Source organism: Mobula birostris, chromosome 15 (genome assembly GCF_030028105.1).
Source record: "Mobula birostris isolate sMobBir1 chromosome 15, sMobBir1.hap1, whole genome shotgun sequence".
Taxonomy (NCBI): domain Eukaryota; kingdom Metazoa; phylum Chordata; class Chondrichthyes; order Myliobatiformes; family Myliobatidae; genus Mobula; species Mobula birostris.
This window is the reverse complement of record NC_092384.1, coordinates 80,123,846-80,145,992: the sequence shown is the minus strand read 5'-3', so window position 1 is coordinate 80,145,992 and position 22,147 is coordinate 80,123,846. Positions and strand designations below refer to the sequence as shown.

The 22,147-nt window shown below is 45.6% G+C and overlaps 1 protein-coding gene across 5 annotated transcripts in view; it reads left to right on the top strand.

Annotated features, from left to right (window-relative positions):
- cdh16 (cadherin 16, KSP-cadherin) overlaps positions 1–19,393 on the top strand; it is an 85,430-nt gene extending 66,037 nt beyond the window's left edge. For all 5 annotated transcript variants that reach the window (XM_072279985.1, XM_072279984.1, XM_072279986.1 and 2 more), the window contains 4 exons: positions 6,570–6,794; positions 7,355–7,471; positions 14,006–14,122; positions 17,043–19,393. In XM_072279985.1, coding sequence (XP_072136086.1) covers positions 6,570–6,794; positions 7,355–7,471; positions 14,006–14,122; positions 17,043–17,152 — 569 coding nt within the window. In that variant the 3' untranslated portion in view covers positions 17,153–19,393. The remainder of the gene's footprint in view (positions 1–6,569; positions 6,795–7,354; positions 7,472–14,005; positions 14,123–17,042) is intronic.
- Positions 19,394–22,147: the final 2,754 nt, after the last annotated feature.

Genomic DNA, 22,147 nt, shown 5'->3' with positions numbered 1-22,147 from the left:
ACGAGTTGCCAGTCAGTGTTGAACTCAACGTCAGACGGCCTTTGGGACTCCAGCTCCAGATTTTCCCTCAGGGTTTACTCCCGAAGCCTTCCCCTTGAGTGGGTACAGCCGCAAGGCAGCGGAGGTTTCAGATCAGAGTTTTCCTTCTCTTAGATGGGCTGCCAACCACGGCTGGTGAGCATCATCTGCAGAAGGTGACTGGTTTTAAGGCACCAGTTTGCCTCTTCTTCATGTGTGGGCATGTGGCCAAGTGCTTAAGGCATTGGACTAGCGACCTGAAGGTCGTGAGTTCGAGCTCCTGCCGAGGGAACGTGTTGTGTCCTTGAGCAAGGCACTTAATCATACAGTACTCTGCGACGACACTGGTGCCAGGCTGTATGGGTACTTAAGCCCTTCCCTTGGACAACATTGGTGTCGTGGAGAGGGGAGACTTGCAGCATGGGCAACTGCTGGTCTTCCATACAACCTTGTCCAGGTCTGTGCCCTGGAGAGTGAAGCCATGGTCTCGCAAGACTAACGGATGCCTTTGCCTCTTCTGCCCTGACAAAGGGTTCCAGCCCGTAACGTTCATTTCCATGGATGCTGCCCGACCTGTTGAGTTCCTCCAGCGCATTGTGAGTGTTGCCTCTTCTCCTGTCAGTAGACAGGTTCCACCTGGCTTAGTAGCTAAACCACACAGGAAGGCCAGGAACTGGACTTGGTTGTCAGAGGCTATTTGAGACACACGCCATTGGGGGCATGAAATAAGTAGTGGGAGTTTATCCCCACTACTCCCATCCTCAGCTATAACAACCTTCAGGAACCTTCTTAATATTATTGCTTAATTATTTATTATTACTCTCTTTGTATTTGCACAGTTTGTTGTCTTTTGCACTCTGGTTGTTTGTCCGTCCTGTTTTGTGCGGTCTTTCATTGATTCTATTGTGTTTCTTGTATTTACTCTGAATGTCCGCAAGAAGATAACCCTTGGGGTTGTATATGGTGACATCTATGTACTTTGATAATACATTTACTTTGACCTTTGCGAAGGTATTTGGACAGGTGCATGGATAGGAAAGATCTCGCGGGATAATTAGTGACACATGGATAAATGGCTTAGATAGGAATCTTGGTCAGCATGGATGAGTTGGGCTGAATGGCCTGATTCTGTGTTGTATATTATGTCTCTGATAAATGCTGGTGTTCAGGCTCAAATGCCCGGTGACTCACCCAGCAGGATGAGAAGGGTGAGGCTCTCTAATCCCTTGCCTCTCGCTGTACTCTGGAGGCTGCTCAGCTCCCAGGAATTTGAGATGCATTCTTTACCAACATCGACCTTGGTAAGCAAAAAATAACGCACCAAGGGTCAGGCCTGAGTGGTGTAAGTGTGATAGTTACGTGAATGATGATAAAACAAACTGACTGTCGTTTCCATAGAAACCTGGCTGTGTTGCAACTGATGTGACTGTTCAGGAACGTTCCTGCAGAGCCCAGAACCCAGTGTTTATTCTGGCACGTTAAGCCAGCTGTCAAACTATCAGCCGAGGCAGGTGTCATATTGTCATCACTGAAACCGGGCCCTCGACCCATCTAGTCCATGCTGAACTGTTCTTCTGCCTCGTCCCGTTGACCTGACCTCCATCCCCCTCCCACTCATGTACCTATCTCCATTTCTAAATTTTGAAATTGAACCTGCATCCATCATGTCCACTGGCAGCTCGTTCCACACTCTCACCACCCTCTGAGTGAAGAATTTCCCCCTCATGTGCCCCTTCAATATTTCACCTTTCACCCTTTACCTTTAACACACGATTTCTAGTTTTAGTCCCGCCCAGTCTCAGTGGAAAAAGCCTGCTTGCATTTACCCTATCTATACCCCTCATCATTTTGTACACATCTATCAAATTTACCCTCATTCTCCGGCGGTCTGGGGAATAGTCTCAACCTATTCCATCTTTCGCTGTAGCTCAGTTCCTCACGTCCCAGCAACATGCTTGTGAATTTTCTCTGCACTCTTTCAATCAGCATTATTCCTTGCACGGGTCGGTCTGTGGGAGAGCGTCTGACAGGCCCCCTTAAACACCGTCTCCGACATCCGCCACGAACTCTTGGCGGACTGGTAGTGTAACGATTAGCACATCGCTTTACAGCACCTGTGACTGGGGTTCAGTTCCTGCTGCTGTCTGTAAGGAGTTTGTACGTTCTCCCCGTGACCACGTGGGTTTCCTCTGGGTGCTCCGGTTTCCTCCCACAGTCCAAAGACGTACCGGTTGGTAGGTTAACTGGTCACATGGGTGGAATTGGGTAACACGGGCTTGTTGGGCCAGAAGAGCCTGTTACTGTGCTGAATCTCTAAATAAAACACCGAAATGCAATTATTTAGCAAGAATGCAGAGGATGTGGATACGCAAAAGATGCTGGGGATAATTTGGTGGCTTCAGGCTTGGGTTCGTTGTTTCCCAGATCCAGAACTGAGACTATTCAGTCCTTGCTCTCCTGCTCACCCCCACCCCAAATACCCCTGCAAACTTTACCCCTCCGGGGTAACCCGTAATATCACAGCTAGCATAACACTGTCCAGCGCTGGTGATCTGGGTTCTTTTGCTGTTGCTGTCTATAAGGAGTCTGTACGTTCTTCCTATGACCGATAGCATCTCCTCCCACATTCTGAAGATGTGCGGGTTGAGGTTAGCAAGTTGTGGACATACTATAATGGTGCTGGAAATTTGGCAACACTTGTGGGCTGCACCCAGCATATCCTCGGACTGTGTCAGAATCAGAATCAGGTTTAATATCACCGGCATACTGTAAGTCATGAAACTTGATGTTTTGTGTAGTAGTATATTGCATTACAGTGTTGGCGCGTGACCAAGTGGTTAAGGCGTTTGTCTAGTGATTTGAAGGTTGCTAGTTTGAGCCTAGGCAGAGGCAGCATGTGTGTCCTTCAGCAAGGCACTTAACCCACAGTGCTCTGCAACGACACCGGTGCCAAGCTGTATCGGCCCTTGCCCTTCCCTTGGACAATATCAGTGGCGTGGAGAGGGGAGACTTGCAGCATGGGCAACTGCCGGTCTTCTGTACAACCTTGCCCAGGCCTGCACCCTGGAAACCTTCCAAGGCACAAATCCATGGTCTCATGAGACTAATGGATGCCGATATATTGTAATATATAATAAATAAATTAAGTAAGTAGTCAAAAGGAACAAAAAAAAGGTGAGGTAGTATTCATGGGTTCATTGTCATGAGCTATGTTGGTCGTTGACACAAAACGACACATTTCACTGTATGTTTCGATGTGTATGTGACAAATAAAGCTCATCTTTAATCCTTAAATCCTTACCCCTCTGGTTTTGATTCAGGCTCCAGTCATAGCAGCTCACCAGCTGCTTTTACATTCACCCTGATCCTGCTGGGCCTTCTGCCATTCGGCTTCACTCTGGGCAGTCTGGGCAGTCCCAGAATTGTTAGGGTACATGCTGAGGCCATTCAGCCCAATAATTGGAGAAGTGCTAGCATGTTGACTGGGAGTTACAGTTTACTGCTGGTGGAATTGAATACAAAAGTAAGGAGTTTATACTTGATGCATACAGAGACCAGGTCTGTGATTCTGTGCATAGTGTTCGTCACTGAGGGTCTCTGAAATTCTCTAGTTGGCTTATTTTAAAAGATTAGATTAGCTTTATTTGTCACATATATAATGAAACATACAATAAAATGTGCCACATTGAATCTGTGACGATGTGCTGGGCAGCCTGCATGTTTCCAGTGCCAACATAGCATGCCTACAACTTTCTAACCCTAACCCTTTGGACTGAGGGAGGAAACTGAAGCACCAGAGAAACCCATGTGGTCACGGGGAGAATGCACAGACTGTGGCAGGAATCAAACCTGATCAGTGATTACTGCGCTGACTGCTACTCTACTGTTGCCCCTATTGTCGTGTTTCAAGATACAAGCTTACGAGTGCATGCCATCCACACCGAACTTTCTGTACATGAATACATCGAGGACGTACAAAGGGAAGAGCGATAACAGAATGCAGATACATTCTCAGTGGTCACTCTACTAGATACCATCTGTAGCTAATAAAGTGGGCACTGCGTGTGTGTTCATTGTCTTCTGCTGCTGTAGCCCTTTCACCTCAAGATTCGATCTGTTGTATTCAGAGATGCTCTTCTGTACACCACTGTTGTAAACTGTGGTTATCTGAGTTACTGTCACCTTCCTGTCAGCTTGAACCAGCCGGGCCATTCTCCTCTGATCTCTCTGATTAATAAGGCTTTTTCATCACAGAACAAGAATTTCACTGGAATTTGTTTTTGTTTTTTGAACCACTCTGTAAAATCTAGACTGTTGAGTGTGAAAATCCTAGATCAGCAGTTTCTGAGATACTCAAACCACCTCCTATTGTCCACTCTTCTCTCTTATCAGGTTCTTTCTTCTCCTGCCCTTGATCTTTCCCACCCATCTGGCTTCACCTGTCACCTTCCAGCTAGCCTCCTTCCCCTTCCCCCACCTTTTTATTCATGCATCTTTCCCCTCCCTTTTCAGTCCTGAAGAAGGGTCTTGGCCCGAAACGTCTTTTCTATTGATGTTGCCTGACCTGCTTCACACAAAATAATCTGCAGATGTTGGGGTCAAAGCAACACTCACAACACGCTGGAGGAACTCAGCAGGTCGGGCAGCATCCGTGGAAATGATCAGTCAACGTTTCGGGCCATAACCCTTCATCAGGACTGGTGATGGGTTCTGGCCCAAAACGTTGACTGATCGTTTCCACGGATGCTGCCTGACCTGCTGAGTTCCTCCATTTTGTTTGGGTTGCTCAGACCATCTCATCTGGAACCAACAATCATTCCAAGGTCAAAGTTACTTAGATCACATTTCTTCCCCCATTCTGATGTTTGGTCTGAACAACAACAGAACCTCTTGACCATGTCTGCATGCTTTTATGTATTGAGTTGCTGCCACGTGATTGGTTGATTAGATATTTATGTTAATGAGCAGGTGTGCAGGTGTACCTGATAAAGTTATAGATTTACAGTCCCAAAGAAAGTGCAGTTCAGGTTGACAGTAAGATGCAGGGCCACAGTGAGCTAGATCAGGAGATCAAGAGATCATCTTCATTTTATATGAAATCCTTGAGGATTTTGACACCAGCATGGAAGCTGCCCTTGAGCTGGTGGCACATGGTCTCAAGCTTTTGTACCTTCTGTGAATTGTTAAAAGTCATCATCATCACCATCATCATCACCATCATCATCATAATCATGTGCTGTGTTGTATGATGTGGACGATCATGATCTCATCAATGACCGTGTTCGTTTTCGCCAAATTTTTCTACAGAAGTGGTTTGCCATTGCCACCTTCTGGGCAGTATCTTTACAAGACAGGTGACCCAAGCCATTATCAATACTCTTCGGAGATTGTCTACCTGGCACCAGTGGTCACAGAACCTGGACTTGTGACCTACACCAGCTGCTCATACTACCATCCACCATCAGCTCCCATGGTGTCATGTGACCCTGATTGGGGGTGGGGGGGGCACACAGGTGCTACAACTTGCCCAAGGGTGACCCGTAGGCTGGAGGAGGGAAGGTGTGTCTTACACCTCCTTTGGTAGAGACGTATGTCCACCCCGCTTCTGAATACAGTTTTAGAAGTAGAGTATTTAAATTAGGGATGGATGTGTTTTAGAAAGTTAAAGAGATTTGGGATTATAGGCAACTAGGACAGAGGGGGAGCTGAGGTCTAGGGTAGACCAGCCATGATCATATTGAGTGGTGGGGCAGGATCAAAGAGCCATAACATCCTCTGCCTCATCCTGTTTCCTTGTGGAAAGATGTTCATGCAGGTTAAGGACAATCCCAGCAAAGGGATGGTTAATCTTTGAGGAAAGGGTTGGACAGGTTAGGATGGAGATCAGAGGAGTCAGAGGATTTTGACTGCAGGGCGTGAGATCCCGATGGTAGTAATGAGAAGAGAGTACGCCTTAGGTAGTGGGGACTGTTTTCCGGTGGTGAGGCCTTTCACCAGGCTGTTATAAGACTATTGAACAGTCCCTAGTATGATAAGGATGGACTCTTGACCTCACCATCTACCTCATTAGGACCCTACACCTTACTGTCTGCCTGCTCTGCACCTTCTCTGTAATTATAACATTCCATTCTGTACTCTTGTTGTTTCAGTTTCTTAGAGCTTTGCATTGATTTGGCATTTCATCTAAAACTTTGACAAACTTCCATAGATGCACAGTGGAGAATGTCCTGGCCTGGTACAGGAACACCAGTACCCAGGAATGGAGAAGTCTACAGCCCAGTCTGACACAGGGAAAGCCTCTCAGCTCTGAGCACATTTACTTGGAGCAGTGCCATAGGAAAGCAGCATCCCTCGTCCAGGCCATTCCCTCTTCTCACTACTACCATTGAGCAGGAGGTTCAGGAGCCTTAGGTCCCTCACCATCAGATTCAGGGACAGTTATTACCCTTCAACCATCAGGATCCTGGAAAAGTAAACTGGCGCTGGGGGAGAGGGTGACATTTTACAGGCTGTGCTAGTGACTCCACTTTCTTTATGAATACAACTTGCAGATGACCCTGCCCTGTTTGTCACGGCACACCTGGTGATCCACATCGAAGAAGCCTGGGATGACACTTCCAGTCCACTGCTGGAATATTCCGGAGATTTCCTCTGCACACCAAGGAGAGAAGAGCAAGCGATCGTCGTCACAGTCTCTGGCAGAACTGTGCCGGTGACCCTGTCTGTCGATGGACCTCCGGCGGAGCAGAGGAAGTGGAAGCTGGACCAGAGAAACGGTGAGGAAGCTGGGTAGCTCTTGGTGTTCCCAAAGCCTGTGGGACCCTGGCCAGAGGGAGCACTCCTACCCCAGAGTCAGGAGACTTCTTAGCCAACCTAGGCAGCTTGGTAGCATAATGGTTAGCACAACGCCTAACACCGTCATCAGCCTGAGTTCAGTTCCTGCTGCCGTCTGCAAAGAGTGGTACGTTCTCCCCGTGACCTTGTGGGCTTCCACCGAGTGCTCCAGTTTCCTCCACATTCTGCCCTATTACATCCCTATAACCAATCAACCCACTAACACATCCTTGGACTGTGGGAGGAAACCAGAGCACCCGGAGGAAACCTGCATGGTCACTGGGAGAACGTACAAGCTCCTTAAGGATAGTGGCAGAACTGAACCCACGTCACCAGCACGGTAATAGCATTACACTGACTGCTGTGCAACCATGGAGGGAACACTTAGATCGACTTGGAGTAGATTAAAAGCTCAGCATGACATCGTGGGCTGAGGGGCCTGTACTACATTGTACTGTTCTCTGTTCTATGTTCCTACTCTGACAGTCTACATCTCTTTCAGACACTCTTGCATTCCTGTCCGTTGGTCTGAGCTGGGTGGAACCAGGTCTACATCAGGTTGTGATTGTCCTCCACGAGAAAGGGGATACAACAGTGAGACACAGAGAAACTCTACCAGGTAAAACTTCGGGTATTAAATCCCCCCTCTAAGACCCCCTAAGATGTTTGAGGAAGATTCAAGGTTGTCTGATGTCATTTCCAGTACACAAGTGTAAAGGAGAGTGAAATAATTGTAACTCTGAATGGGATGCAGCACAAAAAAACACAATAGTAATAAAGACTTCCTCACATTCATCTGCCTATCTAAACATCTCTTAAAAGTCTCTAATGGTTCTGCCTTTACCACCATCCCAAGCAGCGCATTTCTAGGCACCCAAAACTCTCTGCCCCTCACATCTCCTTTGAAACTAACCCTTCTCACCTTAAGCGCATACTCTCTGGTATTAGCCATTTCGCTCCTGGGAAAAGTTCTCTCTATCGTAACATGTTTCCCAGAGAAAATGGAAAGATGCTGTTTGCCCGTGGTCTACCTGTGCAGCAAGTAAAATGTTTTGAAGCCAGCAGAAGAGAAGGGTGTCGTATGGGGTTGTTGGAACAGATGAGATGAAGCAGGTGTTGATGTTGGGACTTTATTATGTGGAGCATAGGAGACTGAGAGAAGTCCTATAGAACATAGAACAGACCTTCAGCACAGACCTTCATTCCCCGATGCTATGCCAGTCTTATAACCTACTCTAAGATCAATCTAACCCTTCCCTCCCATATAGTCAGTCCTCAATTTTTCCAAGATCCACATGCCTATCTAAGAGTGTCTTAATCGTCCCTAATGCATGTATCTGTCTCCAGCATCAGCTCTGGCAGTGTATTCCATGCATCCACCACTCTCTGTGTAAGAAAAAAACTACTTCTGACATCCCACCCTCAAAACTCCTTAAAGTTATGCCCTCTTGTGTTAGCCATTCCATCCTGGGGAAAAGTCTCTGGCTGTCCACTCAATGTAAGCCTCTTAATTTCTTCTACACCTCTATCAAGTGACCTCTCATCCTCCAAAGAGAAAAGCTCCAGCTCGTTCAACCTATCCTGATAAGACGCAATTGCCAGCCCCACCTGTCTCACCATCTCACCACTCCCCCTCTTCTCCGTTGCCCTTCTCCGCTCTGTCCCAGTGCAGGGTTTCAACCCAAAACACCAATAGGACTCAGAACTGTGTCTCTGTCCTCTGCACTGCAGCTCAGCTATCAGATCATTACCACGTTCTTGGGGCAATAAGGGATGGGCAATATTTAAAGGCCTAGATCAAGTGGATGTGCAGAGATGAGAAGGAATTTCTTTAGCCAGAGAGTGGTGAATCTGTGGAATTCATTGCCACCGATGGCTGTGGAGGCCAAGTCATCGAGTATATTTAAAACAGAGTTTGATAGATTCCTGATTAATCAAGGTGTCAAAGGTTACAGGGAGAGGGCAGAAGAACAGGGTTCAGAGGGAAAATGAATCAGCCGCGATCGAATGGCAGAGCAGACTCGATGGACTGAATGGCCTAATTCTACTCCTATCTCTCATGGTCTTGTGGTCATATAAATTCTGGCACTGAATTGTGTTACCTGAGAAAGAAAGTAGTTAACTTTAGGAAGCTCACCCAATTTCACCTGGGATATCGAATTCCAGGGCAAAAGTCAAGATAACTTTCCTATGCCTTCAATAAGCAGACCTTTGCAATGAACCAATGCTCATCTACAATCTGTCCAAGCTCCTGCCACCCTGACTGTCAGACTGGGACTGCCTTATACCCGAAGCATCGCAGATGGAGGCCATTCACCCCGTTGGGTCCATGCTAGCACTCAGGAGCAATCTCATTAATCACACTCCTTCTTTTCCTCAAGTCCATCACCCTACTGGGGCATAGGCCAGCAACAGAATGAACAAAATCAATGGGCAACTTTCATATGATGCATTTGACGAAAATCCTCCAAGTCTCCATTTTCATTGTAACATTCAGGATGATTGTCAATAACTTCAAATTCTTTCTAATTCCTCACCCCTTGAAGTAGTGAAATCATTTCATTTTTACTCCCGGCTGTTTCTGGCATCACCAAGCCTGAATGCTTGAAACTGCAGTAAGCAAAGCAGTTCTACTTTTTGAACACAAACACATGCAAGTGACGCAATTTCAAAACTGTTTGCTCTAAACACTGTGTAATGTCCAATAGCCATTAAGATGCATGTGACTGATGTTAGTTTGGAACTATTCAGCAACAGTCTCCTGTCCCAATTAAGTGGCATATTGTCCGAAATAAACAATGAGGGATTCTGAGCGACACATACAAAATGCTGAAGGAACTCAGCATTTCATGTGTGTTGCTCAGATTTCCAGCATCTGCAGATTTTCTCTTGTTTGGTGAGGAATTCTGGTTATTTTTGTGATTAGATTTTTTTCTTTGAGTTGTCCCAAATAAGCGACTGCCCTGGTTAGCCAATGGCCCAATTAACCAGAATCCAGTGTATTTAGGAGACTCTCAGAGAGACCCTACAGGGAATGGAAGGATATGGACCACGTACATACGGATGGGTTTGATTTAAGTATCATGGTCGACACAGACATACTGTCCATGTTGTACTGTTTCATGTTACACCCTAAGGCACCAGACAATCTTTCCAGATGAGGCGAGGCAGTGACCTGAACTTCGAGATTCCTCAGCCCTGAGTCAGTCTTTCAATCTTTCAAGGTGTAGCCCAATGAAGCTCCTTCCTCTCCCAGGGATGAGGTCTTTGGAGCTTCTGCAGCTCTGGGTTTTTATGGGATGGGGTAGCTAATGACGTGCCCAACCTTCTTCCTTTCGCAGTCAGGCTTGGGATCATCCAGGCTGGAGTTGTTAGTTCCACCGCCAGCTCCTTATTTCCCTGTGCTGCTGTAGCTAATTCTGTCTCACACGCACCCAACAATTCCCTGTTGATTATAGATCTTCTGGAGATATGGATGGAAAAATAGTTGAAGGAGGTTAATCCCGTAAGTGTGGGGGGATGTAAGGGGAGTAATGTAAGTGGAAAGTAGACAGATAATGGCAGGGCCCATGGGAGCCTGTGGGATCTTGGGATGCAGATCACTAACTCCCTGAATGTGGCAACACACATTGATTTTACTTCGACTTTGAAGTAGATAGGAAGGCAAAGAAGACATATGGTATACTTGCCATCAATGCCAGGGTGTTGTTCAAAGGTCTAGAGGTCATGTTGTAGTTGTATAAAACTTTGGTTAGGTCACATCTGGAGTATTGTGTGCAGTTCTGGTCACCTCACTACAGGAAATGTGTCAAGGCTTTGAAGAGGGGTACAGGAGAGGTCCACTAGGATGCTGGCTAGATTAGAGGGTATGAGCTATAAACAGAGGTTGGACAAACTCATGTTGTTTTCTTTGGAATGTCTGAGACCTGAGTGAAGTTTATAACATTATGAGGGGCAAAGATGGGGTAGATAGTCACAGTCTTTTCCTCAGGGTAGAAACCTCAAATACTAGAGTGCATAGTTTTAAGGTGAGAGGAGGAAATTTATAGGAGATGTGCAAGGCCATTTTTTTCACACGTAGAGTGATAGGTACCTGGAACGTGCCTCCTGAGGAGGTGGGAAGCAGATGTGATGGCAGTACAATGGATTCCAGTTAATTCTGGATAACCTTGAACCTCAAACTTCGAATCGTGACACATCGGGACCAGTACACTCTGTCCCAACTAGCTGAATTTTCAAGGAAATAGTTAAAAAGGTATGAAAAAAGCAAACTACTGTTTAACAGTAACAAATTATGCATTTAAATGACACAGAATAAATTATAACACTACCAATACAACCATTGTACCTTAAGACCAAGTATTAGATCCTAATAGTTATCGCCAAAGAATTCATCCAGTGAACACCATCATGTCTTTCTGATTGACTGTAAATGAACAAAATCAGTGCAGACGCCTAGTGCAGATAATGGACTGCCTTCATACAATGCTTTCAATGATTGCATCCTCCAAATCTTCATTTTCATTGTAACATTCAGGATGATTGTCAATAACTTCCAATTCTTTGTAATTCCTAACTCCTTGAAGTTGTGAAATCATTTCATTTTTACTCCTGGCTGTTTCTGGCATCACCAAGCCTGAATGCTTGAAACTGCAATAAGCAAAGCAGTACTGCTTTTTGAACACACGCATACAACTGACGCAATTTCAAAATTGTTTGCTCTAAACACTGTGTAATGTCCAATAGCCATTAAAGTGCATGTGACTGATGTTAGCTTGGAACTATTCAGCAACAGTCTACTGTCCCAATTAAGTGGCATATTGTCCGAAATAAACAATGAGGGATTCTGAGCGACACATACAAAATGCTGAAGGAACTCAGCATTTTGTGTGTGTTGCTCAGATTTCCAGCATCTGCAGATTTTCTCTTGTTTGGTGAGGAATTCTGGTTATTTTTGTGAGTTAGATTTTTTTCTTTAAGAGTTGCCCCAAATAAGCGACTGCCCTGGTTAGCCAATGGCCCAATTAACCAGAATCCAGTGTCTTTACAAAGAGACCAGACAGGGAATGGAAGGATATGGACCACGTGCAGATGGATGGGTTTGATTTAAATATCATGGTCGACACAGACATACTGTCCATGCTGTACTGTTTCATGTTACACCCTAAGGCACCAGACAACCTTTCTAGGTGAGGCAGTGACCTGAACCCCTTCGATATTAATGCAGCTGGTGTTCACAGTGTGGTCTCCTCCATGATGGGGTGCACATTATGGAGAATTTCCCTTCAGTCTGCAACTTATCAATCACTTTTCACTCCCACGCTAGCCTCTGTGCTTGGCCTCTTACCCTATTCCATAAAATGAAAGAGCATCATCTCATCTCCCAGCATGTAGTCCTGTGGATTCAGTGTTGACTTTAACAATTTCTGATCTTTATTCCCAAAACTACTGTAACTTGCCACCTCTGGAGCCATCCGTCGTCTCTGTAACTTCGAACCATCCGACCTCCCCTACCTGCCATCCTGTCAGTGCCCTGCTGTCTTCTGTTCTGTTTGCAAGTGGAGTCTAGTTTATTTTCACGTGAACAAGCACAGTGAGGTATGGGTACAATGAAAAATCTGTTTACAGCAGCATCACAGCCACATAAAGGTTGATTTATTTATTTAGAGACGGCACAGAACAGAGCCTTGCTGATTTAACCCTGGCCTATGATCTCATCACAGGGCCATTTACAATGACCAATTAACCTACCCGGTACACCTTTGGACTGTGGGAGCAAACTGGAGCACCAAGAGGAAGCCCACGCATTCCACCGGGAGGATGTATACCGGACACCAGAAATGAACTCTGAACTGCAATGCCCTGAGCTGTAATAGTGTCACATTAACCACGACACTACCATGGTGTCCACATACATCGAAACATACAGTGAAATGTGTGGTTTTGCGTTAGTAACCAACACAGTCTGGGGATGTTGCTGTGGGCAGCCGACAAGAGTTGTCATCTTTCCGGTGCTAACATAGCATGCCCACAACTTAATAACCCCAACCTGTTGTGAGAGGAACTGGAACACCCAGAGGATACCCATGTGAACATACAAACCAGCGGGAATTGAGCTCTGATCAACAGTGCTGTAACGCACTATGCTGTCCACTACCTGATGTAGGTTCGGGTAACACACTGAACATAAATTACAGACAGTAAAGAAAAACACTGAGCGAAAACAAGATCCGACTGGGGTAAAACAAAGAAACAGAGATAAGTCCAAAGCGATGCGAAAGCTGGTCCATTCTGTCCTGTTGTTGAGGGAAGGTTAGGGTTGTGTAGGCTGCTTTAAGAACCTAATGTTGTCGGAACGTCGCTGTCCCCAAACCTGATGATGTGGGTCTTCAGGCTTCTGTACCTCCCGCAGAGGTAGCACTGAGAAGATGGCCTTAGCCGGGTGGTGGGGATCCTTGACGATAGAACTGCCTTCTTGGGGCAGTGTCTCCTGTCAGTGGTGGGGAGAGCTGTGTCCACTGCCCTCTGCAGCTTCGTACACAATGGGACCAGTCAGGATACTTTCAACAATGCATCTGTTGAAATTTGTCAGAGTAATTGGTAATATGCCAGATCTCCTTTCTTTTTCCTAGGCCCATCACCCCTATGGGGTATAGGCAGCTGACTGGACCAGTCTTTCAAGTTGTCCCCAGATATAGCCTATCTAGGTGAAGATCCTTCCTCTCCCAGGGCTGAGATCTTCGGAGCTTCTGATGGCGTTTCTGTAGCCAGGGCTTTTATAGGATGGAATTGCTAACCCCATATCCAACCCTCCTCCTTTCGCAGTTGGGGCTTGGGACCATCCATGGCAGATTTAAGTCTCCTTTAGCTTCTAAGAAAGTCGAGACGCTGGTGTGCCTTCTTTGTGATTACACCAATGTACTGGGTCCAAAACAGGTCATCCGAGAAGTTCATACCTGGCCTTTCCTCTGGGCTTTCTTTGTGCCTTAAACTGATTTCAGCTGAGATGGGGGATCACTGATCTGAAGCTTTGATACCATAGATGCTGCCTGACCAATGTGTGTTGCTTGAATTTCCAGCATCTGCAGATTTCTTCATGTTTGCATTCCCAACAAATGGTGTTTACACCTCACACTTTCTCCTTCCTTTACAGTGCACATTTGTACCTGCAGTTCCTGGGGTCAGTGCAGGACTGAGGTTGAGCCTATTCAGGGTAAACCCACTATCTTGTCCACTGTCACCACCGTCATCGGCACCTTGGTTGCGATCGGTAAGTGAGGGTTGTGTGTCAAAACAATTTTGGATGCATTATAAGACTACGTACTTTGTTAGGAACGTAGAACAAATCCCATAAAGTGTTAATCTGTTGGATTTACTCCTCAATTATTTGGAAAAGCAAGAGAGATGAGAGATGGATTTGAAGTTGCTTTTGAAGTTGTGTGTGTGTGTGTGTGAGAAAATCAGAGGCAAAATGGGAGAGAGAGAGAAAGAATCAGAGGGAAAGGGGAGAGGGAGAGTCAAGTGATAGACAGAGAGAAAAAGAGAAATAGAAGAGGTCAAAGGGAGACAGAGAAAGAGTCAAGGAGTGAGAACTTGTCACATAGAGAGAGAGAGAGAGAGAGAGAGATAAAGAGAAATAGAGCAAGTCAAAGGAATGTAGAACATGAGCCAAGGACAGAGAAAATGAGTCAGAGAAAGTGAGTAAGAATGAGGAGGAAAGAATGAATTAATGAAAAAGTGAAAGAGAGAGAGTAAAATTAATTAGGTCTTAACTAAAGGATTAGCTATTGAGGACAGAGATGTGAAGATATATTTTCAGTCAGAGTGTGGTGAATTGTGGGATTCCCTACCATGGACCACTGTGGATAGTCACTTGGACTGGAGAGATCAGACATCACTGGATAAGGCAGGAAAATTATGTTGAGGTAAAAGATGCGAGACGATGCTGAGGAATGATGGAGCATTCACAGACCAGAATCATTGACTTCTGCTTCTACTTCTTGATGTTCCAAGACACTGTTGCTGAGGTGATGAAATGTTTATCATCTAATTACTATCATTATAAAACAGTTATTTACTGATTTAGTTCTGTTTGTGGGGCTTGTGTGTGTCTTCTGTGTCAGTAGACTAGCCACGGATCCGAAGTACTCAGTAAACTAGTCAGAGAATAATGGAAAAGTACAGCACAGAAACAGGCCCTTCAGCCCATTTAGTCCTTGGCAAACCATTTAAAACTGCCTACTGCCATTGAGCTACACCAGGATCACAGCCCTCACTCTCTTAACAGCCAAGTATCTATCCAAACTTCTCTCAAATGTTGAAATCGAGCTTAAATTCACCACTTGTGCTGGCAGCTCATTCCACACTCTCATGACCCTTTGAGTGAAGAAGTTTCCCCTCATGTTCACCTAAACCTAAACTGTAAACTTCACCTTTCACCCTTAATCCATGACCCCTGGCTGTGGTTCCACCCAACCTCAGTGGAAAAAGCCTGCTTGCATTTATCCTATCTATACTCCTCATAATTTTGTATACCTCCATCAAATCTCCTCTCAATCTTCTATGTTCCAAGGAATAAAGTCCTAATCTATTCAATCTTTCCTTAAAACTCAGGTCCTCTTCCAGACCTGACAACATCCTTGAAAATTTTCTCTGTAACTCTTTCAGCCTTGTTTATGTCTTTCCTGTAGGTAGGTGACCAAAACAGCACACAATAATCCGGATTAGTCCTCACCAATGTCTTATACAACTTCAACATAACACCCCATCTCCAGTGCTCAGTACATGATTTATGAAGCCCAATGTGCCAAAAGCTTTCTTTGCGACCCTATCTACCTGTGACACCACTTTCAATGAATTATGGACCTGTATTCCCAGATCCCTTTGTTCTACCACACTCCTCAGTGCCCTGCTGTTCATGGTGTATAACTTATCCTGGCTGGTCTTACCGAAGGGCAACACCTCACTCGTTTGCATTAAATTCCATCTGCCATTTTTCCAGCTGGTCCAGATCCCTCTGCAAACCATGATAGTTTTCCTCACTGTCCACGACACCCCCAAGGGATTTATTGTCACATGTACCAAGGGAGAGAGAAAAACTTTGCTCTGCACACCGTCCATACAGATCTATTCATTACAATAGAGCATTGAGGTCGAACAGGGAAAACAGTAACAGAATGCAGAATCAAGTGTAACAACTATAGAGGAAGTGCAGTGTAGGCAGACAAGCTGCAAGGTTATAATGTGGTAGATTGTGAGGTCGTGAGTCCACCTCATCATTCTGAGGGACCATTTAACAGTGGGACAGAAGCTGTCCCTGAGCCTGGTGGTATGTGCTTTCAGGCTTTTGTATCTTCTGTTCAATGGGAGAGGAGAGAAGAGAGAACGTCTGGGGTGGGTGGGGTCTTTAATTATTTATTTATTGAGATACTGTGTGGAAGGGGCCCTTCCGGCCCTTTGAGCCACACTGCCCAGCAAACCTCGGTCTGACCCTAGCCTGCTCACAGGACAATTTACAATGGCCAACCAGCCTACCAACCAGTATGTCTTTGGACTGTGGGAGGAAACCGGAGCACCCGGGGGAAACCCACGCATTCACGAGGAGAATGTACAAACTCCTTACAGGCAGCAGTGGGAATTGAACCCAGGTCAGCTGTGCTGTAAAGTGTGCTGACGACTACGCTACCTCGTTAGACGCCTTGTCAAGGTTGTGAGAAATCAAAACGTACAAAATACTGGAGGTCCACAGCAGGTCAGGCAGCATCTGTGCAGGAGAATAAAGTCAATAGTTTTAGCCAAGACCTTTCACCAGGACTGGAAAGGAAGCAGCAAGAAGCCAAAATAAGAAGACGGGGGAGGGAGGGGAAGGAGGAAAATCTGGCAGGTGACAGGTGAGACCAGGTGAGTGGGAAGGTGGGTGGATGGGGAGGGGGAATGATGTGAGAAACTGGGAGGGGATAGGTGGAAGGGGTAAAAGGTTGGAGAGGAAGGAATCTGCTGGGGAGGAGAGTGGACCATGGGGGAAAGGGAAGGAGGAAAGGAGGTGATAGATGGCTGAGAAGGGATGTTTATGAGGCATGTGGAACACAGTCCTTGGTTTGTGGGTGTGAGAGTGGCTGGGTAATTCACTGTTGCCTCCTTCCTGCTGGTGAGGAGAATCCTCAGTCACCCTTCTCCTTCTCCCTGGACAGGGATCTTCTTCACCATCGCTCTTGTGCACATCTCTGTAACCAGCAAGAAGCGCAAGAACAGACAGAGGGACATCAGCATGGAAGCCTCTCCACTGCACACCTCTGCGTAGTGTGCAGTCCAGCTTCACGGCGCTGATTGGAAGGTCCAGCCGAACATCGGGGAGCATCCACACTGGCGTCCGAGCCAAATTCCAGTTCTGTTCATTTCATTTATTGCTGTATTATGTACTGGACTTAAAGTTTATATCTTGATATTAGCAGAAATAATAGGACAATCTAACTATAACTTTAACTCAACTCATTTTGCACTGTTAATCTTCACACTGATTAAGTTTGTATCGGAGATATGAAACAGGGTGAAATCATACCAGCCATCTCTCTCAGTCCTGATGCAGGATTGCGATATGAAATGCAGCCATTCCTTCTCCCCCCTCCCCACTTACACCATTCTAAGCATCCCCCCCCTCACCCCCCAACAGGCACTGTTTGACCAGCTGAGTTTCTCCAGAAGATTGTCTGTGATAGGATGCGAGTGGTGGGAAATGACATCCTGCAGATGGTACAGATGGGGTGGTGCCATAGGTACAAATACACAGGGCTGGAACCAGGGTAGGTCACTTACAGATACTGATTCACATTCAGATGTGTTTATCACCTGCTCATTGGAATATACAGTGAAACGTGACATCTGCATTAACAACCAACACCACCTAAAGACATGTAAGGGGCCACACAATTTGGCGCCAGCATAGCATGCCCACAATATTTGGCAGAACAACACAAAACAACAACAACAGTAGCAACAGTAGTAACTGTGTCCAGTTCTGGTCACCTCACTATAGGAAGGATGTGGAAGCATTGGAAAGGGTACAGAGGAGATTTACCAGGATGCTGCCTGGTTTAGAAAGTATGCATTATGATCAGAGATTAAGGGAGCTAGGGCTTTACTCTTTGGAGAGAAGGAGGATGAGAGGAGACATGATAGAGGTGTACAAGATAATAAGAGGAATAGATAGAGTGGATAGCCAGCGCCTCTTCCCCAGGGCACCACTGCTCAATACAAGAGGACATGGCTTTAAGGTAAGGGGTGGGAAGCTCAAGGGGGATATTAGAGGAAGGTTTTTTACTCAGAGAGTGGTTGGTGCATGGAATGCACTGCCTGAGTCAGTGGTGGAGGCAGATACACTAGTGAAGTTTAAGAGACTACTAGACAGGTATATGGAGGGATTTAAGGTGGGGGCTTATATGGGAGGCAGGGTTTGAGAGTCGGCACAACATTGTGGGCTGAAGGGCCTATACTGTGCTGACTATTCTATGTTCTATGTTCTAAAAATAAACAACCAAAAGAACACAATCCCCATTCCTCCCTCCTAAAACACCCACCGACCTACTCACCTACAGACCTACAGCCCCAGCATAGAACGCCACGGGGCCACCACTCTCTGTGCAAAGCAAAACACGACTGTCTATCTCCTTTAAACATTTCCCCTCTCATGTAAGTCTACAGAGCTTAGAGCAGTACGGAACAGTACGGGCCCTTCAGCCCTCGGTGTTGTGCTACCCCACGCTTAATTCACCCCTTCTCTCTATTTCCTCATATTCCACATTTATTTAGAGATACAGCACAGTAACAGGTCCTTCTGGCCCAATGAACCAGCACTGCTCAGTTACACCCGTGTGACTAATTCACCTGCTCATCCATCTTTGGAATGTGGGAGGAAACCAGAGCACCCAGAGGAAACCCATGTGGTCCCACTACAGGTCCTAGTCCAGATCACTGGCACTGTAATAGCATCGGCTATGCTACCATATCACCTCTGGGAATAGAAGGGCCCAGAAGTCCCACATAAGTATGGTGGACAGGGTAATTCCTTATGGACGTGATAAATTGGGAAAATCTCTCATTACATTTAACCAGTAGTTGGGGATACATCTGAAGAGTGTGACGTACAGGTCTACATGCCCGGTGTGGCCTACAAGTCCAGTGTGGGGAGGTGGGATTGGGCCTATTTCATATCGTGAGATGGTAGGGTGAGTGTCCTCATTTTATCTCCTATATTTGTTTTGGTCTTCTGATTCTCTATACGTGTCACAAGATGATGTATTGTGGGCGTGATATACCTGCATGCTATATTGCGTGATATGTCGGGTCATATGCTATGTGTGATGTATAGGGGTGGTAGATTATGAGTGTGGAGATTCTGACTGTAGTAGATGGGAAGATATAATCAGGGATATTCTGTATATTGGGAGTGATTTGGCCGGATACTGTCACTTTTGTTTGTAAATTCTAAGATACTTTCTCTAGAAAAGAGAATATTTTTCCAATTTAATAAATTTCTTTAAGATTATGGCAATTGTTCAGCAAGATGATTGATGAGAGGTTGTTTCAAAAGCCTGTGGTGAATCCCAAACTCATCAGAAATACAAGACATTTACTCAATAAGAATAACAAACAGAGTGGCACATACAAAATGCTGCTGGAGCTCAGCAGGTCAAAGTTCAAATTATCAAACTACATATATGTCACCATATACAATCCAGAGATTCATTTTCTTGCAGGCATACTCAGTAAATCGAGACAGCATCTATGTAGAGGAATGAACAGCCGACGTTTCGGGCTGAGACCCTTCATCAGGGCTGGAAGGGAAGAGGGCGGAAGTCAGAATAAGGAGGTGGGGGGAGGGAAAGTTGTACAAGCTGGTAGGTGATATGAGACCAGGTGAGGGGAAAGGTAGGTGTGTTGGGGAGGGGGATGGGGGTGATAGCTAGAAGAGATAAATGGCTGAAGAAGAAATCTGATTGGAGATGAGAGTGGACCATGGAAGAAAGGGAAGGAGAAGGGGAAAGGAAGGAGGAGGGGAATCAGAGGGAGGTGATAGGCAGGTGAGGAGAAGGGGTGAGAGGGGAACCAGAATGGGGAATGGAAAAAGAACAAAGAGGGAGAGTGAAGAAATTACCAGAAGCTAGAGAAATTAATGTTCATGCTGGAGGCTACTCGGACAGATTACAGTTCAAAGTTCAAAGAAAATTTATTAGCGAAGCACATACATGTCCATAAGACCACAAGCCATAGGAACAGAATTAGGCCATTTAGCCCATTGAGTCTGCTCCACTATTCCAACATGGCTGATCCCAGATCCCACTCAACCCCATACACCTGCCCTCTCACCATATCCCTTGATGCCCCAATCAATCAGGAATCTATCAACTTCCACTTTGAATATTACCATGGACTTGGCCTCCACCACAGTCTGTGGCAGAGCATTCCATAGATTCACTACTCTCTGGCTAAAAGATTCCTCCTTCTTTTCTAAAATGTCACCCTTCAATTTTGAGCCTATGCCCTCTAGTTCTGGACACCCCACCAGAGGAAACATCCTCTCCACATCCACCTTATCTAGTTCTTTCAACATTTGATAGGTTTCAATGAGATCACCACGCATTCTTCTAAGTTCCAGTGAGTATGGGCCTAAAGCTGCCAAACGCTGTTCATCTGTTAACCGCTTCGTTCCCAGAATCACCCTCGTGAACCTCCTCTGGACTCTCTCCAATAACAACACATCCTTTTCTGAGCAATGGGGCTCAAAACTATTGACGATACTCTAAGTCTGGTCTGACTAGTGACTTATAAACTCAGCATTATCTCCTTGCTTTTATAATCTATTCCCCTTGAAATAAATGTCTTCTTTATTGGACTCAACCTGTAAATTAACCTTCTGGGAGTCTTGCATGAGGACTCCTAAGTCCCTCTGCACCTCTGATGTTTGAACCTTCTCCCATATAGATAATAGTCCACACTATTGTTCCTTTAACCAAAATGCATTACCGTACATTTCCCAACACTGTATTCCATCTGACACTTTTTTTGCCCAGTCTTCCAATTTGTCCAGTCCTGCTGCAATCGCATTGCTTCCTCAGTACTACCTACCCCTTCACCTATCTTCTTATCATCCGCAAACTTGGCCACAAAGCCATCAATTTCATTGTGTAAATCATTGACAAACAATGTGAAAAGGAGCGGTCCCACTACTGACCTATGAGGAACACCACTAGTCGCTGGTAGTCAACCAGAAAAGGTCCCTTTTATTCCCACTCGCTGCCTCCTGCCTGTCAGCCATTCCGCTATCCATGCCAGTATAGTTCCTGTAATGCCATAGGATTTTATCTTGATAAGCAGCTTCATGTGTGGCACCTTATCAAACGCCTTCTGAAAATCCAAGTGAATGACATCCACTGCTTCTCCTGTCAACCCTGCTTGTTACTTCCTCGAAGAACTCTAACAGATTTTTCAGGCAAGATTTCCCTGTACAGAAACCATGCTGACTTTGACTTATTTTATCATTAGTCTCCAAGTACCTCAAAATCTCATCCTTAATAATAGACTCCAACACTTTCCCGACCACTGAGGTTAAGCTAACTGGCCTATAATTTCCCTTCTTATGCCTTCCCCTCTTCTCAAAGAGTGGAGTGACATTTGCAATTTTCCAGTCCTCCGAGACCATGTCAGAGTCAAGTGATTCTTGGAAGATCATGACCAATGCATCTGTTATTTCTTCAGCGACCTCTCTCAGGAATCTGGGATGTAGTCCATCTGGCCCAGGTGACTTATCCACCTTAAGACCTTTGAGATTGCCTTGCATGTTTTCCTTTGTAATAGTAATGGCACTCACTCCTGCTCCCTGACACTCACGGACATCTGGCACACTGCTAGTGTCTTCCACAGTGAAGACAGATACAAAGTACCCATGAAGTTCATCTGCCATTTCTTTGTTCCCCATTACTACCTCACCAACATCATATTCCACATCCTTTTTACTCTTTATATAACTGAAAAACTTTTGGTATCCTGCTTTATATTATTGGCTAATTTGCCCTCATATTTCATCTTTTCCCTTCTTATAGCTTTTTAGTTGCCTTTTGTTGGATTTTAAAAACTTCCCAATCATCCAACTTCCCACTCACTTTTGCTACCTTATATGCCTTTTCCTTGACTTTTATGCAGTCTTTAACTTCCCTTGTCAGCCAAGGTTGCCTACCCCTGCCATTTGAGAACTTATTCCTCTGTAGGACATATCTATCCTGCGCCTTGTGAACTATTCCCC